Here is a 17578-nt window from a genome sequence, read left to right on the forward strand (position 1 = left end):
TTTTCTTCACTGCCCAATGTTATAAACATTCTGTGACACACCCCTGCTGTCAATATGATCATTGCACCCCTAGATGAACTTACTGAGAGGTGTTGTTTGTAAAAATGGGGTCACTTTTGGGGGGGTTCTGCTGTTCTGGCACCTCATGGGCTCTCCCAGTGGGTCATGGTACGAGCAAACCATAACAGTAAAATCTGGCGCTCCTTGCCTTCTGAGCTTTGCGCTGTGTCTGAAAAATATTTCCAGATTACATGTAGGGGGGTATTGGTGCACTCAGGAAAAATGGACCTCAGTTTGTTGTTAAAAAAATGTCCTAATAGACATAATAAATAATAAAATAAAAAACTTGAGGCTAAAACAACATTTTAGTGGTAAAAATGTAAGTATTCCTTCTTCACCGCTCAGTGGTATAAAATTCTGTGAGGCACATGTGGTCAATATGATCACTGCACCACTAGATTAATTCATTGGGGAGTTTAGATTGTAAAATGAGTTCACATATAGGGGGTGCCTGACTTTCTGTTGTTCTGGCACCTCAGGGGCTCTGTCAATGTGACATGGCACCCTCAAACCATTCCAGCAAAATCTGAACTGCAATATGGCGCCTCTTCAGAGATATTGCACATCAAATTGTATGTTACAATTTCTCCTGCTACCCTTATGAAAATGCAAAATTTTGAGCTAAAATAACATTTTTATGGGGAAAATGTGATTTGATTATTTTCACAACTTCTGTGAACCTGGGGGTTCATGTTGCTTACCACACATCTAAATACATCCCTTGAATGGTCTAGATTCCAAAATGGTGTCACTTGTGGGTGGTTTCCACAGCTTAGGCACATCAGGGGCTCTCCTAACGAGACATGACATCCAGTGATGATTCCAGGAAATTATACATTCAAAAAGTCAAATGGCGCTCCTTCCCTTCCAAGTCCTGACATGCGCCCAAATAGTAGTTTTCTCCCTCATCTGGGGTATCGGCATACTCAGGAGAAATTCAGGGTCCATTTTTTCCTGTTACCCTTGTTAAAATAAAAACATTTGGATCTGAGGTAAATGTTTTGTGAAAAAAGTTAAATGTTCATTTTTCTCCTTCGCCTCATTGGGGGACACAGGACTGTGGGTGTATGCTTCTGCCGCCAGGAGGCTGACACTAAGTAAACGTGAAAAAAAGTTAGCTCCTCCTCCATCGTATACACCCTGACACTGGCTACCAGAGACTCCAGTTTATGCTTAGTGTCTCAAGGAGGCACACCTCTGAGTCCTTTTCCTTTGGACTCCATTTTCAACGCTATGAATTGAAGGGGTGACGGATCCTTTTGAGGGTCCGATCTCCCCAAACCAGATTCCATATCCACGTATCCTTTCCCGCTTTGTGGGATTCTTCACCGGACTTGGCACTGACCACCCTAAGGTATTGAGACCCTGGGCTGTACAGGTGCCCTTAGACGTCCGTGTTTCCCCCCGGTTTTCTATACCCCGGCTCTGCTGCGGTGATAGATGGGGTGGTGGACGGTCCCTCTCCTTATCCTAGATAATGGAGATAGGGCTCCTGCATCATCTTTTTTGCTTCCCCCCTCGCTCTGCTGGCATCTAACTGGGGGGGCTCCTGACAGGGCGCTATAGGTTGTTTTGTCTTTACCTGATGCTGCTGGCATCTTGCGACGGCAGGGGCTCTCCAGTGTTGGGGGGGTCCATCGCCTGCGCCGTGTTTGGTGGTTGTGCTGCAGCGCTGCTTTGCCGCTGATGCCATTTTTCTCTTTCGGCGGCCGTTTCTGCGGCGCTGTGGTGGGGTCTCTGTATGCGGCCGGCGCTGCGGTGCTGCCGGTGCTGCATTGCGGCCAGCGCTACGGTGCTGCCGGCGCCGCGGTGCTATGGTGCGGCTGGTGCCGCACTGTCATCTCCAGGTGTGGGCCAGGTCTCCAGAAAGCATGGGGACATCTTCAGGGCTGCACAGGGCCTGGGCTTCCGCCCAGCAGACCGCGCCATTAGGCTCCTCCCCTTCCGGCGTGTCCACTTCCGATTCCGCCTTTCCTCAGGGGGAAAAAATTGAGGTCCTGGCTTTAGGCCTACTACAGGCCGCAGCGCCGTATGGCGGTCCCGCCCCCTGATATCGGCTCAAGGGGCTCTGAAAAAGATAAAGGCAGCATCCTTTTGCTCCGCAGCGTGCGTCTGGATCTGTCACTACATTCTTGGGGACACAGGACTGTGGTAAGTGCTTCTCCCTCCAGCTGGCTGAAGCAGTATTTTTTTGTCCCAGTCTCTGGCCCTGGGTATAGCGTTTACGGATCACTATGTCTAGAAGAGTTAAGTCTCACACGGCTCTATTTACCGGTTGTGTAGATTGTCGTGCCCCATTCCCGCATGCCCAGAGTAATCGCCGCTGCGAGGCCTGTGACTCTGAACGCGCCCAGGAGCCCTCCCCTGCCAGCTCCCCAGCAATCCCTCCGGCTCCTGCCCCTCAGGATTCTGGGGCAGCTCCGCCGGAATGGGTCACGTCCTTGTCACAATCTATGGCGTCCCTTACTGAAGCAATCAAATCCCTTCAGACCCCGGCAGTTAGGGCCAGCAGTCCATCTGTCTCGGAGAGGGCCTCGGGGTCTCAGGAGCCTTCGGCCTGCAGGGGCCGCGCTCGCACTAGACAGACGCGTGGAAAGCGGATTCGCACTGCGTCACCCAGGCCCTCAGGTGCTTCCGCATCCTGGAGCTCTGTATCTCGTTCTCCTTCCCCTGCAGAGAGCGGGTAAGTTGAGACAGACTATCAGTCTGAAGGGTCCCTTAATTTTGAGTCCTGGATTTCAGGAGTCGGTAGATAGCCTCATTGAGGCTGTCAATCAGTCCCTGGGGATAGAGGACGAGCTCGCCTCATCCTCATATCATAAGGTCTCGTTTAAGCGGGCAAAATGGGCCCATAGGGTATTTTCCTCTCATCCGGAATTTGAGGACCTGATTCGCCGTAACCGGGAGCTCCCAGACAAACGCTTTTCAGGGCATAGGGCTCTGAAAGCTAGGTATCCCTTTGCTACTGAACTTTGTAGTAATTGGGCGGAAAATCCTGCTGTGGATCCTCCGGTGTCCCGTTTAGCCTCTAACACATTGCTATCTCTCCCTAATGGCTCGGCAATTAAGGATCCTACGGATCGTCTTATTGAGAGCTTGGCTTGCTCCGTTTTCGAGGCTTCAAGTTCAGCGCTTTTCCCTTCTTTCGCAGCAACCTGGGTTACTAAGGCTATGATGTCTTGGTCAGAGTCTTTAACAAAGGCTCTTCAAGAAAGTGATTTGTCAGCAGAATTGGCGGAAATGTCATCTCAGATAGCTCTGGCTGGTAGTTATCTGATTAATGCATCTTTGGATGCTGCAGATTGTGCCTCTGCAGCGGCGGCTAACGCTATTGCTATTAGAAGGGCTCTCTGGCTAAGATCATGGCGGGCTGACTCTACCTCTAAAAAATCGCTTACAACTCTACTGTATCAGGGTGGTCGCTTGTTCGGTGAAAAACTGGATCAGCTGATTTCGGATTCCACAGGAGGGAAGAGTAAGTTTCTTCCTCAGCTGAGGATTAAACAGCCTTTTCGCCGCCAATTTCAAGCTCGTTTCAGACCCTTTCTCAATGCTAGATGGGCTCCAGCATTGAGTTCTGCTGCGCAGGGTCGACCCAATCAGGACCGAGACGTTTGGATCCCCTATTTGGCCAACCAGGGGGGAAGAATGCGTTCCCAGTCAACTAGATCCAGAGGATCTAGGACTCAAAGGTTTTCGGCCAAGTGACTGGAGGCCTCCTCAGGGTTCCTCCAACAGAGTAGGTGGACGTCTACTTTTGTTTCACCAGGTCTGGCTTCAGGTAATCCACGACCGGTGGGTGGGGGAGCTCGTATCTTCAGGTTACAAGATAGAGCTGATCTGTCACCTCCTCCCCGGTTCTTCACATCCCGTCTTCCCAAGTCCGAGTCCCTCCGACAAGACCTGTACAACTCCATAGAATCCCTTCGTCTCAGCGGAGTAATTTCTCCTGTTCCAAGGGAGGAAAGGTTTCGGGGCTTTTATTCCAATCTTTTTGTAGTCCCCAAAAAGGATGGAATGGTAAGGCCTATTCTAGATCTAAAACTTTTAAACAGGTTTGTCCGCGTTCGTCACTTTCGGATGGAATCGCTCAGGTCTGTCATCGCCTCGCTAGAAAAGGGAGAGTTTTTGGCCTCAATAGACATTCAGGACGCCTATCTACATATTCCCATCTTTCCACCTTATCAAAGATTTCTCTGGTTTGCCTTAAACGATCTGCACTTCCAGTTCACGGCTTTACCCTTCGGGCTGGCCTCCGCCCCCAGGGTGTTCACAAAAGTCATGGCAACTGTAGTGTCCATTCTGCACTCCCAGGGCATAGTTGTCTTGCCTTATCTCGACGATCTACTGATCAAAGGGGCGACTTTTCAATCTTGCAGGGAAAATGTCGGCATCACTCTGGACACCCTTTCTCATCTAGGTTGGCTAATAAATTTAAGGAAGTCATCCCTTCAACCATCTCGGAGAATCTCATTTCTAGGCATGATCTTCGACACCTCTCAAGCCCTTTCAATTGTCCCCTAGGACAAGGTCCTCACCCTTCGGCAGGAAGTGAGGAAGCTTCAACAACCGTACTCTCATTCGATCCGGTCTTGCATGAGGGTGTTAGGAAAGATGGTTGCAACTATAGAGGCAGTTCCTTTTGCGCAGCTTTATCTTCGTCCTCTCCAACAAGCAATCCTAGCAGTGTGGAACAGAAATCCTCTCTCCCTCAACCGCAGATTACGGTTGTCTCTCCAGGTCAGGCAGTCCCTCTCTTGGTGGCTAAACAGCTCATCACTACTCAGGGGGAAGCCCGTTCCCCCAACCAATTGGCTAGTGGTCACAACAGATGCCAGTCTCCTGGGTTGGGGAGCAGTGTTCTTCCATCACACAGCTCAGGGGCTCTGGTCCCCTCAGGAATCAGCCCTCACCATCAATCTCTTAGAGATCCGAGCAGTTCGGCTAGCCTTGCAACATTTCCACCATCTTCTGGCGGGTCGCCCTGTCCGAATTCAATCGGACAACGCCACAGCTGTGGCCTACATAAATCACCAGGGGGGCACCCGCAGCAAGGCAGCCATGCAGGAAGTAAAACAGATTCTGTTCTGGGCAGAGAGAAATCACTCTGTGATTTCGGCAGTCCACATTCTGGGCGAAGAGAACTGGGCGGCAGATTTCCTAAGCCGTGAGGGTCTAGCTTCCGGGGAATGGTCTCTCCATCCCGAGGTATTTCTGCAGATATGCCATCGTTGGGGGACTCCAGACGTGGATCTAATGGCGTCCAAGGGCAATGCCAAGGTACCCAGATTTGTCTCTCGGTACCGAGTTCCTCAGGCTATCGCGGTAGATGCGCTAGTACTGTCTTGGAACCAATTTCACTTCCCTTATCTGTTCCCGCCTCTGGCTCTGCTCCCGAGAGTAATCAAGAAAATCAAGTCAGAGAGAGTACCGGCTGTTCTGATCGTTCCTTATTGGCCACGTCTGACCTGGTATGCAGACCTGATGCAGCTTCTCGCCGGGGTTCCATGGCGGCTCCCCGATCGGCCAGATCTTCTTTCGCAAGGGCCGATCTACCACCAGAACTCAGGGGTCCTACGTTTGACGGCCTGGCCGTTGAATCTTGGGTTTTAACTCGGGCAGGGTTCTCCCAAGAGGTAGCTAATACCATGATCAGTGCGCGTAAGACTGTTTCGGCCAGAATCTACCATCACACTTGGAAAGTTTTCCTTTCTTGGTGTAGAGAGCGCGGGCTGCCTCCTCTGCGTTTTTCCGTCCCAAACATTCTAGCCTTTCTTCAAACAGGCCTGGATTCCGGGCTTGCGCCAAGTACTCTTAAACGGCAGATCTCGGCCTTATCAGTCTTTTTTCAGCGCAGGATTGCTACTAATCATCAGGTCAAAACTTTTTTCCACGGTGTCGCTCATAAGGTCCCTCCTTATAAGACTCCTTTGGATGCTTGGGACCTTAATTTGGTGTTAAGGGCTTTACAGGACGCTCCTTTTGAGCCTCTTCAGGATATTTCCTTGACTCTCCTTTCCTGGAAAGTTGTATTTTTAGTGGCCATAACCTCCATAAGGCAGGTATCAGAGCTGGCAGCCCTCTCCTGTCGTTCTCCCTTTCTTCGTTTTCATCAGGACAAGGTAGTGCTCAGACCAGCACCGTCTTTTTGCCGAAGGTGGTTTCCTCATTCCACATGAATGAGGATATTGTTCTACCCTCTTTTTGTCTTGCGCCTACGCACCGTGTAGAAAAAGCTCTCCATATGTTAGACCTGGTGAGGGCACTGAGGAGGTACGTTTCCCGAACGGCTCCTTTTCGCCAGACAGATGCTCTGTTTGTCCTTCCGGAAGGTCGCAAGAAGGGTTGTGCGGCCTCAAAATCCACCCTGGCCAGGTGGATGCGGGCGCCCATTCAGGAGGCCTATCGCACCAAGTGCATGATGGTTCCGGCTGGAATCAAGGCTCATTCCACTAGAGCAGTGGGGGCTTCCTGGGCGATTCGGCACCAGGCCTCAGCAAAACAGGTTTGCAGGGCTGCGACCTGGTCTAGTCTGCATACTTTTGTCAAACATTATAATGTCCACTCCCAGATCTCTGCGGATGCAAGTTTGGGTAGAAGGATTCTTCAAGCGGCGGTGGTGCACTTATAGAGAATCTCTATCCGAATAATTATTACTGGTGAGTTAATTTCCCTCCCTGGGACTGCTTTAGGACATCCCACAGTCCTGTGTCCCCCAATGAGGCGAAGGAGAAATAGGGATTTTTTTGTTACTCACCGTAAAATCCTTTTCTCCGAGACGCTCATTGGGGGGCACAGCTCCCTCCCTGGTAGCTTGTTGGCTGCTTTGGCTGTATCTGTTTTTGTTAGTCAGTAGGATCTTTTCTAGACATAAGTTTTCTGTATTTATGCTGTTATATCATTTTTTGTGTTTTGTTCTCCTACTGCTTTTGCACCAAACTGGAGTCTCTGGTAGCCAGTGTCAGGGTGTATACGATGGAGGAGGAGCTAACTTTTTTTCACGTTTACTTAGTGTCAGCCTCCTGGCGGCAGAAGCATACACCCACAGTCCTGTGTCCCCCAATGAGCGTCTCGGAGAAAATGATTTTACGGTGAGTAACACAAAAATCCCTATTTTTTCCACATTACAAAAATTGCTGTGAAGCACCTGAAGGGTTAATAAACTTCTTGAATGTGGTTTTGAGCACCATGAGGGGTGGAGTTTTTAGAATGGTGTCACTTTTGGATATTTTCTGTCATATAGACCCCTCAAATTGTGAGGTGGCCCCTAAAAAAATGGTGTTGTAAATTTTGTTGGAAAACTGAAGTATCGCTGGTCAACTTTTAACCCTTATAACTTCCTAACAAAAAAAAACAAAAAAAATTTGGTTCTAGAATTGTGCTGATGTAAAGTAGACATGTGGAAAAGGTTATTTATTAAAGGGAACCTGTCAACCCCAAAATCCAAGGTAAGCTAAGCCCACCGGCATCAGGGCCTTATCTACAGCATACTGGAATGCTGTAGATAAGCCCCCTATGTAACCTGAAAGATGAGAAAAAGGGGTTAGATTATACAAACCTGGGCGGGTGGTCCCATCAGATGGGTGTCGCGGTCCGGTCCGGGGCCTCCCATCTTCTTACGATGACGTGCTCGTCTTCTCTTCATGCTGCGGGTCCGGCGCAGGCGTACTTTGTCTGTCCTGTTGAGGGCAGAGCAAAGTTCTGCAGTGCGCAGGCGCTGGGCCTCTCTGACCTTTCCCGGCGCCTGCGCACTGCAGTACTTTGCTCTGCCCTCAACAGGACAGACAAAGTACACCTGTGCAGGAGCCATGACTGGAAGCAAGGAAGAGGACATCATCGTATGAAGATTGGAGGCGCTGGACCCGGTCCGCGATTTCCATCGGACCGGACCGCAGCGGGACCGCCCCTGGGTGAGTATAATATAACCTTTATTTCTCATCTTTCAAATTACATCGGGGGCTTATCTACAGCATTACAGAATGCTGTAGATAAGCTCCTGATGCCGGTGGGCTTAGATCACCTTCGATTTTGGGGGTGACAGGTTCCCTTTGACTGCCGTCTTCTATCTCAGTAATGTCATCACTGAATACAGATTTTACTTCAGAAGTGAGAATGAATGATCAGTTCAGGAGGAGAAAGAAGCCGATTTCTCTGATAAGATATATAACAAAGTTTCTTATTTTCATGTGTACTGTTGATTTATTAAATAATAATGAAAATGTCGGTTACGCGTTAAGCCTTTTATGTTTTCCCTTTAAATGAAAACAAAAACATTTTGGAAAGACAATAGAATGTAACTCTTGATGCTGCTGGAATGTAATCAGAATCTCCTATTATGTTATTCACTTGCATACTTTTCATTATAATGAGTATGGGTCCATAATAAAGCCTACAGTCATTGAAATTCACAGTGGGTTACCCGTATAGAAATGTTTGTGTCTGCTACTCAACCTTGAATATTATGACCTACTGTTTCTATTGGAATTAGTCAAAATCCCCCATAGTGGCACGCAGCCCTCCACTTATCTATTTAGAGTCTACCCATGCACACTTCTATAGTACTTTGTTTTCTGACTCTGGAGATTTGATTCTTTTTTTTTCTTACAGTTTAATAAATATCGTATATTCCTTAAAGAAAAGAAAAATGAAAAGCTTTTTTCTCCAACACAGAAAATACCTGATTTTGTGATTTGTTTTTATTTTTTTGCAGGATCTACAGGAAATGTTCTGTCTTTCAGCGAGACAAGGGCTCATCAAGTCGTTCAGCAGAAGTCGGAACAGTTCATGATGTACAACCAGAAACAGCTTACCAGAATATACCCATCAGCTTACAGGATAGACTCCAGTAACTTTAACCCTGTTCCCTACTGGAATTCTGGAATACAGTTGGGTATGTATAATATATGTAGAATAATTAGCCTTTTATTTCTTTATTCTTTGCTTCTATTTTTTTTTTTGCCTTTTAGTTCAGTTGAATAGATACGATAGTGAAATACTTCTTATGGTGGGGAGGTATACTCACTAAAGACCTAATTATGCTCATTGGGAAAGAAAAAATGTAAATTTGCAGTCAATAGGGTGTCTTTTTTGTTCATGTCTTGTCTCTTCAGAGACAAGAGGACTAGAACTCTAGTGCCACCTATTGGACGTAGCAATCCTAACAGTCAATGTCGACCCTTTAACGAGCCTTGTCACATGACTTAGAATCTAGTTCATGTCTGGTATGAAAAATGTATTTAGGTCTTACTGCTCCATAAGTATTGAAACTTCACTATTCATTAACAATCACTATGTCATGTTGGTGCAATTATAAATTTAAATTAGTTCTTCACATGTATGTAGCTCGTATTTTTACATCTACTACTGTTATGGTGCTATATGTGCTTATAATTTAAGGCTTGGGTCTCTGTGACTTGGCAGACCCTGTTTTGGCTGAGAATACATGCACATAACTGTAGCCATTGTCAATGTTCTTATTTGAAAGGGTCTATCCAGTAAGAATCATACTGGACAAACCTCAGTACTATGGTGTACAGCAGGCCATGCGATTGCAATGGGGCCATGAGCAGCTAAAGCCAGTGCCAAATGACCTCACCTCCTGCCTGGCATCCACCCAGTTGTCTCAACATTTGTCGTATGTCATATGGCTCTGTCAGTGGTCTCCTGAAAGCTCTGCAAAATGCCCTTCACCCTTTAACCCCTATACGGGAATCTAGACTTGCATAGGGGCCCTTGGGTTGGGGCCATAGAATTAGCTGATGGCTGTTGGTGCAAAGAATATCAAAAATCAGAAGACGCAAGAATAGTCAGTAAATGGGCCAATCTCAAAACGGGAAACAAATACACAGAAAGGAGCTGAAGATCCAGGACTGAACCAGTGGAGAACAAGTCTATGTCCGTCAGCTTCCAGCAATACACTGGGAGCTTTAATAGGGTGCGGTGCTCACACAACCATTCTATCAGAATAGACGGTGCTACAGATCCTAGCCACCCTAATGTTAGTGACTGGACACAGCCTGTGCCACATAGAGCTTCTGGTTGTGAAGTTTCGTCTATAAGCGGTGCTGCCCGCATAATGAATATGGCGGCGCCCGGTGGCAGAAGCAGACTTGGCCGAAGCAGGCCTCGGAGGAAATGTGACACCGTATATCTGTGACAGAATTCTGAAAGATTTTACACATCAGATACCTGCCGGTTACTGCTGCGATTAGGAGCTACCTTTGACTGCAGCAGTTTAATCCTTAGATGCCGCAGTGAACACCTCTATTGAGTTTTCCTGACACAATGGCTTCCGCGATAGGGAGAGGGCCCAGTTTGGACTGTTGTTATAGGGTGCTCAGGTTTCTATGTACATCCGACTTCAATACTACGAGAACTTAGATGTCCATAATCTTTGAACTTATAACACCTTGGTGTTTACAACTTACTGAGTAAACCCAAGACAGAAGCCAAATAAATAAAGTAATTAAATGCCCTGCTGTAAGTAAATGAGTAAAAACAGTGGTGCATATAAATAATATGGGGTACGTCGTAAACACTGTTTTTGGTAAAAAAAAAAAAGCGTAAAAGCCATCCCACCAGCACCAAGGTGTACCCAAGTTCGGGATGGTCCTAACATTAATATTGAAACCTTATCCTGTGTCATAGTGATGTCCTGTGTGAATAAGGGTTGAGCAGGACCGGGTCCCAAACATGGACACACAGCTAGTGAGGAGCTTTTTAAATGTGTTATCCAGCTCAATGGAAGGGAGCCCCCAACTAAATGCAGCAACCTAAAGCTAAGGTGAAAGAATTTAACTACAGTCAAGTTGGAATGCATGCAAAATAGGAGCATGTTCACACTGGCCGAAAAACCGACAACACCCAAGACAGAACCAAGCAGTTGAACTTACGGAGTAACACAGAATTAATGCCGCATTTTATGACCAATCATCCATGCCGCTCTTCCCACCGCTTCACCTCTGAATTCCATTTGACTGTGAATAATGTTACAAACCAGTAGAATTCACTCTGGGATCCTATTGTGCAGGTTTTTTTCCTGTTCTTGGCATCATATTCTGCTTATTATAGCGCCATTTATTCCATGGTGCTTTACATGTTGCAGACACTCTATGAATACCGCCGTAATGCTTTGGCCAGAGTTACAATTTCCCCTTCATACAGCGTGCAGTGGTTATGACATCGCCTTATGTATAATAGATGGACTAGACATATGCACGTTGGGCTTGCATCAGATAATGTAGCATTTTCATAGCATCTAGTATTCAGTGTCTGAAGTCTCAAACTAAGTGCGTTGGTGACTGTCCTTCATCTCTTTCTCTGTGTTCACAGTGGCGCTGAACTATCAGACAGAAGGACGCATGATGGAGCTAAATCGTGCAAAATTCAAGGTGAATGGCAATTGTGGATATGTCCTCAAACCTCAGCAGATGTGTAAAGGTACGTCGCTACTTTTAATTGGTAGATGCAGGAGTAAATTCCATGCAAAGCACCTGTTCCCGTTATTTCTATTGGAATTAATAGGGCTAACCTGGGAATCACATGGTGCGGACATGGCACCTGACAGCATGAGATGACAGCGTGTCGCCACAAATGCTGGCTGCACACATAATTCAATTTACTGGCAGAATGAATGCCAAATGTCAATGATGATGCTTTTTTACAAGCCATTTATTACAGTTAGCTGAATGCTTAGAGTTGCATTTAACTTATGAAACAAAACGTGATCTGCTGCGGATATACACGATGGACTCCTCCTTACCAAAGGTTACTGAAATAAAGCCATAACCAGTGTCATTTGTTATTCTATGTAATTATTGACTGCATTGAAGAGTAATATTTTTTTTGGGGGGGAAAGGGGCAGTCTTAAAATTATATTAAAAATAATATGAGTAGATTATAGTACATTTAGACATCATTATGTATTTTATTCTTTGCAATTATTAGTGCAGAAATCATACCTGTGATGTGGCAATATATCAGAAAATGCACCTGAAAACTAGGTAATAAATTGTGAGCCTTAGGCTAGGTTCTCATTGCGTTAGTGCAATCCGTTTAGCCCATACGCTAACGGAATGCGCTAATGCAACGTACAAAAAGGGATTGCGTTTAGCAATCCCGCTAGCGCATATGCCCGATCTGCGCTAGCGAGAAACGGACCTCGAACGCTGCAAGCATTGTTCGAGGTCCGTCAGAAAATAACGGGACATCGCTAACGCATGCCAAAAATGGCATACTTTAGCGATGTGTTCGATACATTGCAGTCAATGGGTGCGCTAACGGATCTGTTACATACTGTTAATTGCGCCATGTAACGGATTCCGTCAGCGGACACCCACTAACGCAATGTGAACCCAGCCTTATGTATGTTTATACAAAGGAGGAAGTCAGCTCTTTTATTACGTATTAATTGCATATATACACCAATATAATTATCCTGTATATTAGGGCCATAAAGCAAAAACATAACATGACACCCAAAAGAAAGCTTGACAAATAGCCATATATCAATTTTAAAAATTATAATTTTTATTTTGAAAAAAATTCATATAAAAAAAAAGATATGTTAAAAAGTAATAAGACAACCTCAAGTACAAGAATATAGGTGGGTACACCCAGGGATGTATAGTAAACCTTACAAATCCATACAAGTTAAAGAATTTGAACAGGTTAATCCTTCATCCTATTATGTTACTCCCAAAAACATGTGTGGCATGCTAAAAGCACCCACAAAAGAATACTGGCAGAGCACATATAGACACGAATAAATAAATGAACCCCTGTTTCCAGGTCGTCCACATGACAGCACCACAGGAGGTTGCTCTTCATATCCTTGATAGGGACAGGAACACAGAAGAGGTTAAATAGCCCCTCCCCACCTCCACCCCTCAGTGTTTTTCCTGTCCCTATCAGGGAGGGACGCAGGAGAGAGATCTCCAGGAAGATCAAGATTTTACCTGATAGGAAATCAGGTTTCGGTCGAGCAGGAGCTCCCGTGTGCGGTCCCATCCTCCTGGAGGGGGCTCTGGCCGCGAGGATCCGGAGGTCGCAGGATACCGACGGAGGTCCCTCCGCGACCGGGTAGAGCTGTGTGCTCCCCATAAGACTGCCTCATCCCCTTACAAGGGGCTCTGAGACAGCAGCTGCGGCGGTGGTGCTGAGCGCTCCCCTCAGGCTCTACGTGCGGCCGGTGCTGGCAATGTACCCGGGACTTCCGGTCCGGCGCTCCGGTCGAGTGACTACTTCCGGGGGGCGTGGCCGGATTCCCGGGGTCGGCAGCGCAAAGGCATTTCCGGGGCGCCGGGAAGCTGCGGAAGGCCGGGGGGGAGAACAAAGACCGGAACAGCATCCGGACTATGCGCCAGGAAAGGTCCCAGGCTGGTCGGCGTGCGTTCCAGATGACGCATGCGCAGTACAGCTGGGGACCTGAAATCACCGTGGAGGCCAGCAGCTGAGCTCGGAAGGAGGACGAATCAGATGTCTTGAAGCTGGGTAAGATTGACTACTTAATGACGGACATCTGACAGCACATTTGACTCAGGAAGATGGAAGGTGCTACTCGCCCAGACGTCCAATCCTTAGAGCTAGCCATGGACCATGTGAGTAGTACGTGGTATGGGATGCATTACAGAACTTTAGTTCCGTAGCTACAGGGATCTCCTTTACATTTTCAGGATAAGGACATTCCCGAGAGGTCAGCTACTAAAAAAAGGACTATTAGATGCCCATTGTGCACCACCAAACTCCCAGAAGGATATAAGAAGAAATTATGCGAAAAATGCATCGCTAAACTTCTTAAAGACGAACAGGCTTCGCTGTTGGATAATATCAAATCCATGATTAGAGACGAAGTCCAAGCTACAGTGTCTACAATGGTGCCACCCCAGTCTCCGCGGCCTAAAAGGCCTAGATGGGATATAGATGCGAGTTCCGAGGAAGGAGAGGTCTCAGGTTATTCCGATCCGGGCTCGGATGAAGAGGACAATACATTTACTGTGCTTCCAGAAGAACGGAAGAAATACTTGTTCTCATCCGAAAATACGGATATACTACTAAAAGCAGTAAGAAGCACGATGAAAATAGAAGACTCGTCTGAGCCTCTATCGGTTCAAGACAAGATGTTTGGGGGCCTGAGAACTCGCAGGAATAGAGTTTTTCCGGTCAACAATCACATAACTGCGATGATAATGGAAGAGTGGGAAGACGTAGGGAAAAAATTAGTAGTCCCGAGAGACTTCAAATACCGTCTTCCCTTTGACCCAGAAGAAACTAAAGTCTGGGAGTCGGTTCCAAAGATCGACATTCCTGTGGCCAAAGTCACAAGGAAAACGGCTATTCCCTTTGAGGACTCGTCAGGGTTAAAAGACCCAATGGATAAGAGGTCAGAAGATCTTCTTAAGAAAGCCTGGGAATCGTCAGCCGCCATTATGAAGACGAATATAGCGGCTACCTCTGTAGCAAGGTCCATGAGTCTTTGAGTGGACGAGCTGGAGAGTCATATTAAAAATAGAACTCCAAGGGAAGAAATCCTTAAATCCTTTTCAGTTTTAAAGATTGCGACTGATTTCATGGCAGATGCTTCAGCGGAATCCGTACGCTTTGCTGCCCGGAATAATGCACTGTCAAACGCAGCAAGAAGGGCCTTATGGCTGAGATCGTGGACGGGAGATACCCAATCCAAGAACAAGCTGTGTTCGATTCCATTCTCAGGTTCTCACGTCTTTTGTCCAGTCCTTGACAAGCTACTTGAAAAAGCATCTGATAAGAAGAAAGGCTTCCCTGAGGAGAAGCCAAAGAAACCGCAATTCTTCCGAAAAACTCGCTCCCACCCAAGACAGGACTACAGAGGCAAGGGGAAGTCCGGTAGGTGGAGCTACCCTAAAGGAGGCAGAGGAAGAGGTTCCTTTCGAGACCAATCAACAGGACCCAGCAAACAATGACGCCAACAATATAGGAGGGAGACTACAATACTTCCAAGAAGGATGGCAGAACATAACTCAGAATCAGTGGATTCTACAGACAGTGGCACAGGGTTACAGGATAGAGTTTACTCATCTACCCCCCAAGAGATTCTGCGTAACACAGACAGAGTCATCAGCAGTACATCAAAGGCTGATAACAGACATACAGGAACTCTTAGAATTAAACGTCATAATACCGGTACCCCATCATCAACATTTTCAGGGGCATTACTCCAGTCTGTTCTCCATAAGAAAACCAAACGGAGATTACCGAACAATAATAAACTTAAAACCATTAAACAAATGGGTGGCGTACAAACGCTTCAAGATGGAATCTCTCAAATCAATTACACCGCTAATAAAAAAGAACTCTGTAATGTGCACGCTAGATCTCAAACATGCTTACTATCATGTTCCCATCCATCCCTCAGATCAAAAATTCCTCAGGTTCGCAATAAGAAACCACAAGAAAATACTTCATTTCCAGTTTCAGTGCCTACCATTTGGTCTCTCCTCTGCCCCAAGGATATTTACGAAGCTCATGGCGGAGGTCATGGCCTACTTAAGAGAGAAGGAAGTTCTCATCGCACCATATCTGGACGATCTGTTGCTGATCGCAGATTCATCCCAACAGATGGAAGAATCCTTAGAAATTACCACGTCACTCCTGAAACGTCTGGGGTGGGTAATAAATGCAAAAAAATCGAGTCTCGAACCAGAGACGCAGAAGATATTTCTAGGGGTACTACTAAATTCCGAACTAGAATACTCCTTCCTACCAGACCAAAAACAACGGTCAATAAGAAAAGAACTTCAATCAATAAAAAAACGGAAATACATCTCCATCAGGAAAGCAATGAGGATTCTAGGTCTGATGACCTCATGCATTCCCAGTGTACAGTGGAGCCAGTATCACTCCAGAACACTTCAAAGGGAAGTTCTTTCGGTATGGAACGGAAGAAAAGATTCACTAGACAACAGGATGTGGTTACCCAGCAGGGTAAAGCAGTCCCTCTCATGGTGGATCAACATAAAAAACCTCAAAAGAGGAAAACCATGGAAAATATCTCCATGCATAAATATAACCACCGATGCAAGCTCAAGGGGCTGGGGAGCCCACATAGAAGGTCGATACCTTCAGGGGACATGGCCACCATCGATACGCGACAGTTCCTCCAACTACAGGGAACTCAGAGCGGTCTGGGAAGCACTAAAAAGGTGCCAACACGAGATTCAGGGACACCACATCCGAGTCTTCTCAGACAACTCGACCACGGTAGCTTTTCTCCTACATCAAGGAGGACCAAGGCACCGTCCACTTCAGGCACTAGCAGAAGAAATATTCTCCTGGGCGGAAAATACCGTAAAGTCCATCACGGCAGTACACCTAAAAGGTTCACAGAACCAAATAGCGGACTTTCTCAGCAGAGAGAAGGTACAGCCGTCAGAATGGTCTCTAAACGAAGAAATCTTTACTCAGTTAATCCAACAGTGGGGCACCCCACAAATACATTTATTCCCCTCAAGGAGCAATACAAAAACGAAAGAATTCTTTTCGCTAAATCCAAGAGACAATCCAACTGGCATAGATGCATTGGCTCAACATTGGGACATGGAACTCGCATACGCGTTCCCGCCACTAGCCCTAATTCCCAGAGTTCTGAGGAAAATCCAGGAAAGTCTAGCGGTAGTGATCCTAATAGTGCCATATTGGCCCAAGAGGAGCTGGTTTCCTCTGCTGAAGTGGATGGCGGTGGAAGACCCAGTGTTACTACCACTGAGACGGGATCTTCTAATACAGGGACCATTGGTCCATCAAAATCTAAAGATGCTACAACTCTCAGCATGGATCTTGAAAGGGAGATCTTGAGATCAAAGGGACTGTCTGAGTCAGTTATCTCAACTATGAAAAAAAGTAGAAAGCCGGTGACCTCGGCTATATACCAGAAGATTTGGAAGAAATTTTGTGCACAGACCAATACTCCAATATCCGTTCTCCAACAACCAGATATTCCTCAAATACTAAATTTTCTCCAAACAGGTTTTGATATGGGCTTGAGACCTAGTACGCTAAAGGTACAAATCTCAGCTTTAACTGCCTTTTATGACTATCCACTAGCGAATCATCCCTGGATAATGAGATACATCAAAGCTACACAACGTCTTAGACCAACAATACGAAGCTCAGTACCCTCATGGAACCTCACTTTGGTACTAAATGAGCTACGGAAAGCTCCATACGAGCCACTTGATCAGGCAGACCTAAAATCTGTGACATTCAAGACTCTTTTCCTCGTCGCAATAACGACAGCAAGGCGAATAGGCGAAATTCAAGCCCTGTCCATAACAGATCCATACTTAAAGATACAGGAAGATTGCATCGTTTTAAAGTTGGATCCTTCATTTCTTCCAAAAGTTGTGACGGACTTTCACAGAAACCAGGAAATAGTTTTGCCTACGTTCTGCCAGAACTACAATAACGAAAAAGAACGTTCTCTTCATTCCCTGGATGTTAAGAGAACAGTATTGCAGTATCTAAAACTTACAGACAGCTGGAG

General features: G+C 46.4%; 1 protein-coding gene across 1 annotated transcript in view; it reads left to right on the forward strand.

Moving 5' to 3' along the window:
* PLCH1 (phospholipase C eta 1) overlaps nucleotides 1-17578 on the forward strand; it is a 451824-nt gene that overhangs the window by 412722 nt on the left and 21524 nt on the right. The window contains exons 17-18 of the mRNA XM_069727462.1: nucleotides 8771-8950; nucleotides 11392-11499. Coding sequence (XP_069583563.1) covers nucleotides 8771-8950; nucleotides 11392-11499 — 288 coding nt within the window. The remainder of the gene's footprint in view (nucleotides 1-8770; nucleotides 8951-11391; nucleotides 11500-17578) is intronic.

This window comes from Ranitomeya imitator, chromosome 5 (assembly GCF_032444005.1).
Source record: "Ranitomeya imitator isolate aRanImi1 chromosome 5, aRanImi1.pri, whole genome shotgun sequence".
Taxonomy (NCBI): Eukaryota; Metazoa; Chordata; class Amphibia; order Anura; family Dendrobatidae; genus Ranitomeya; species Ranitomeya imitator.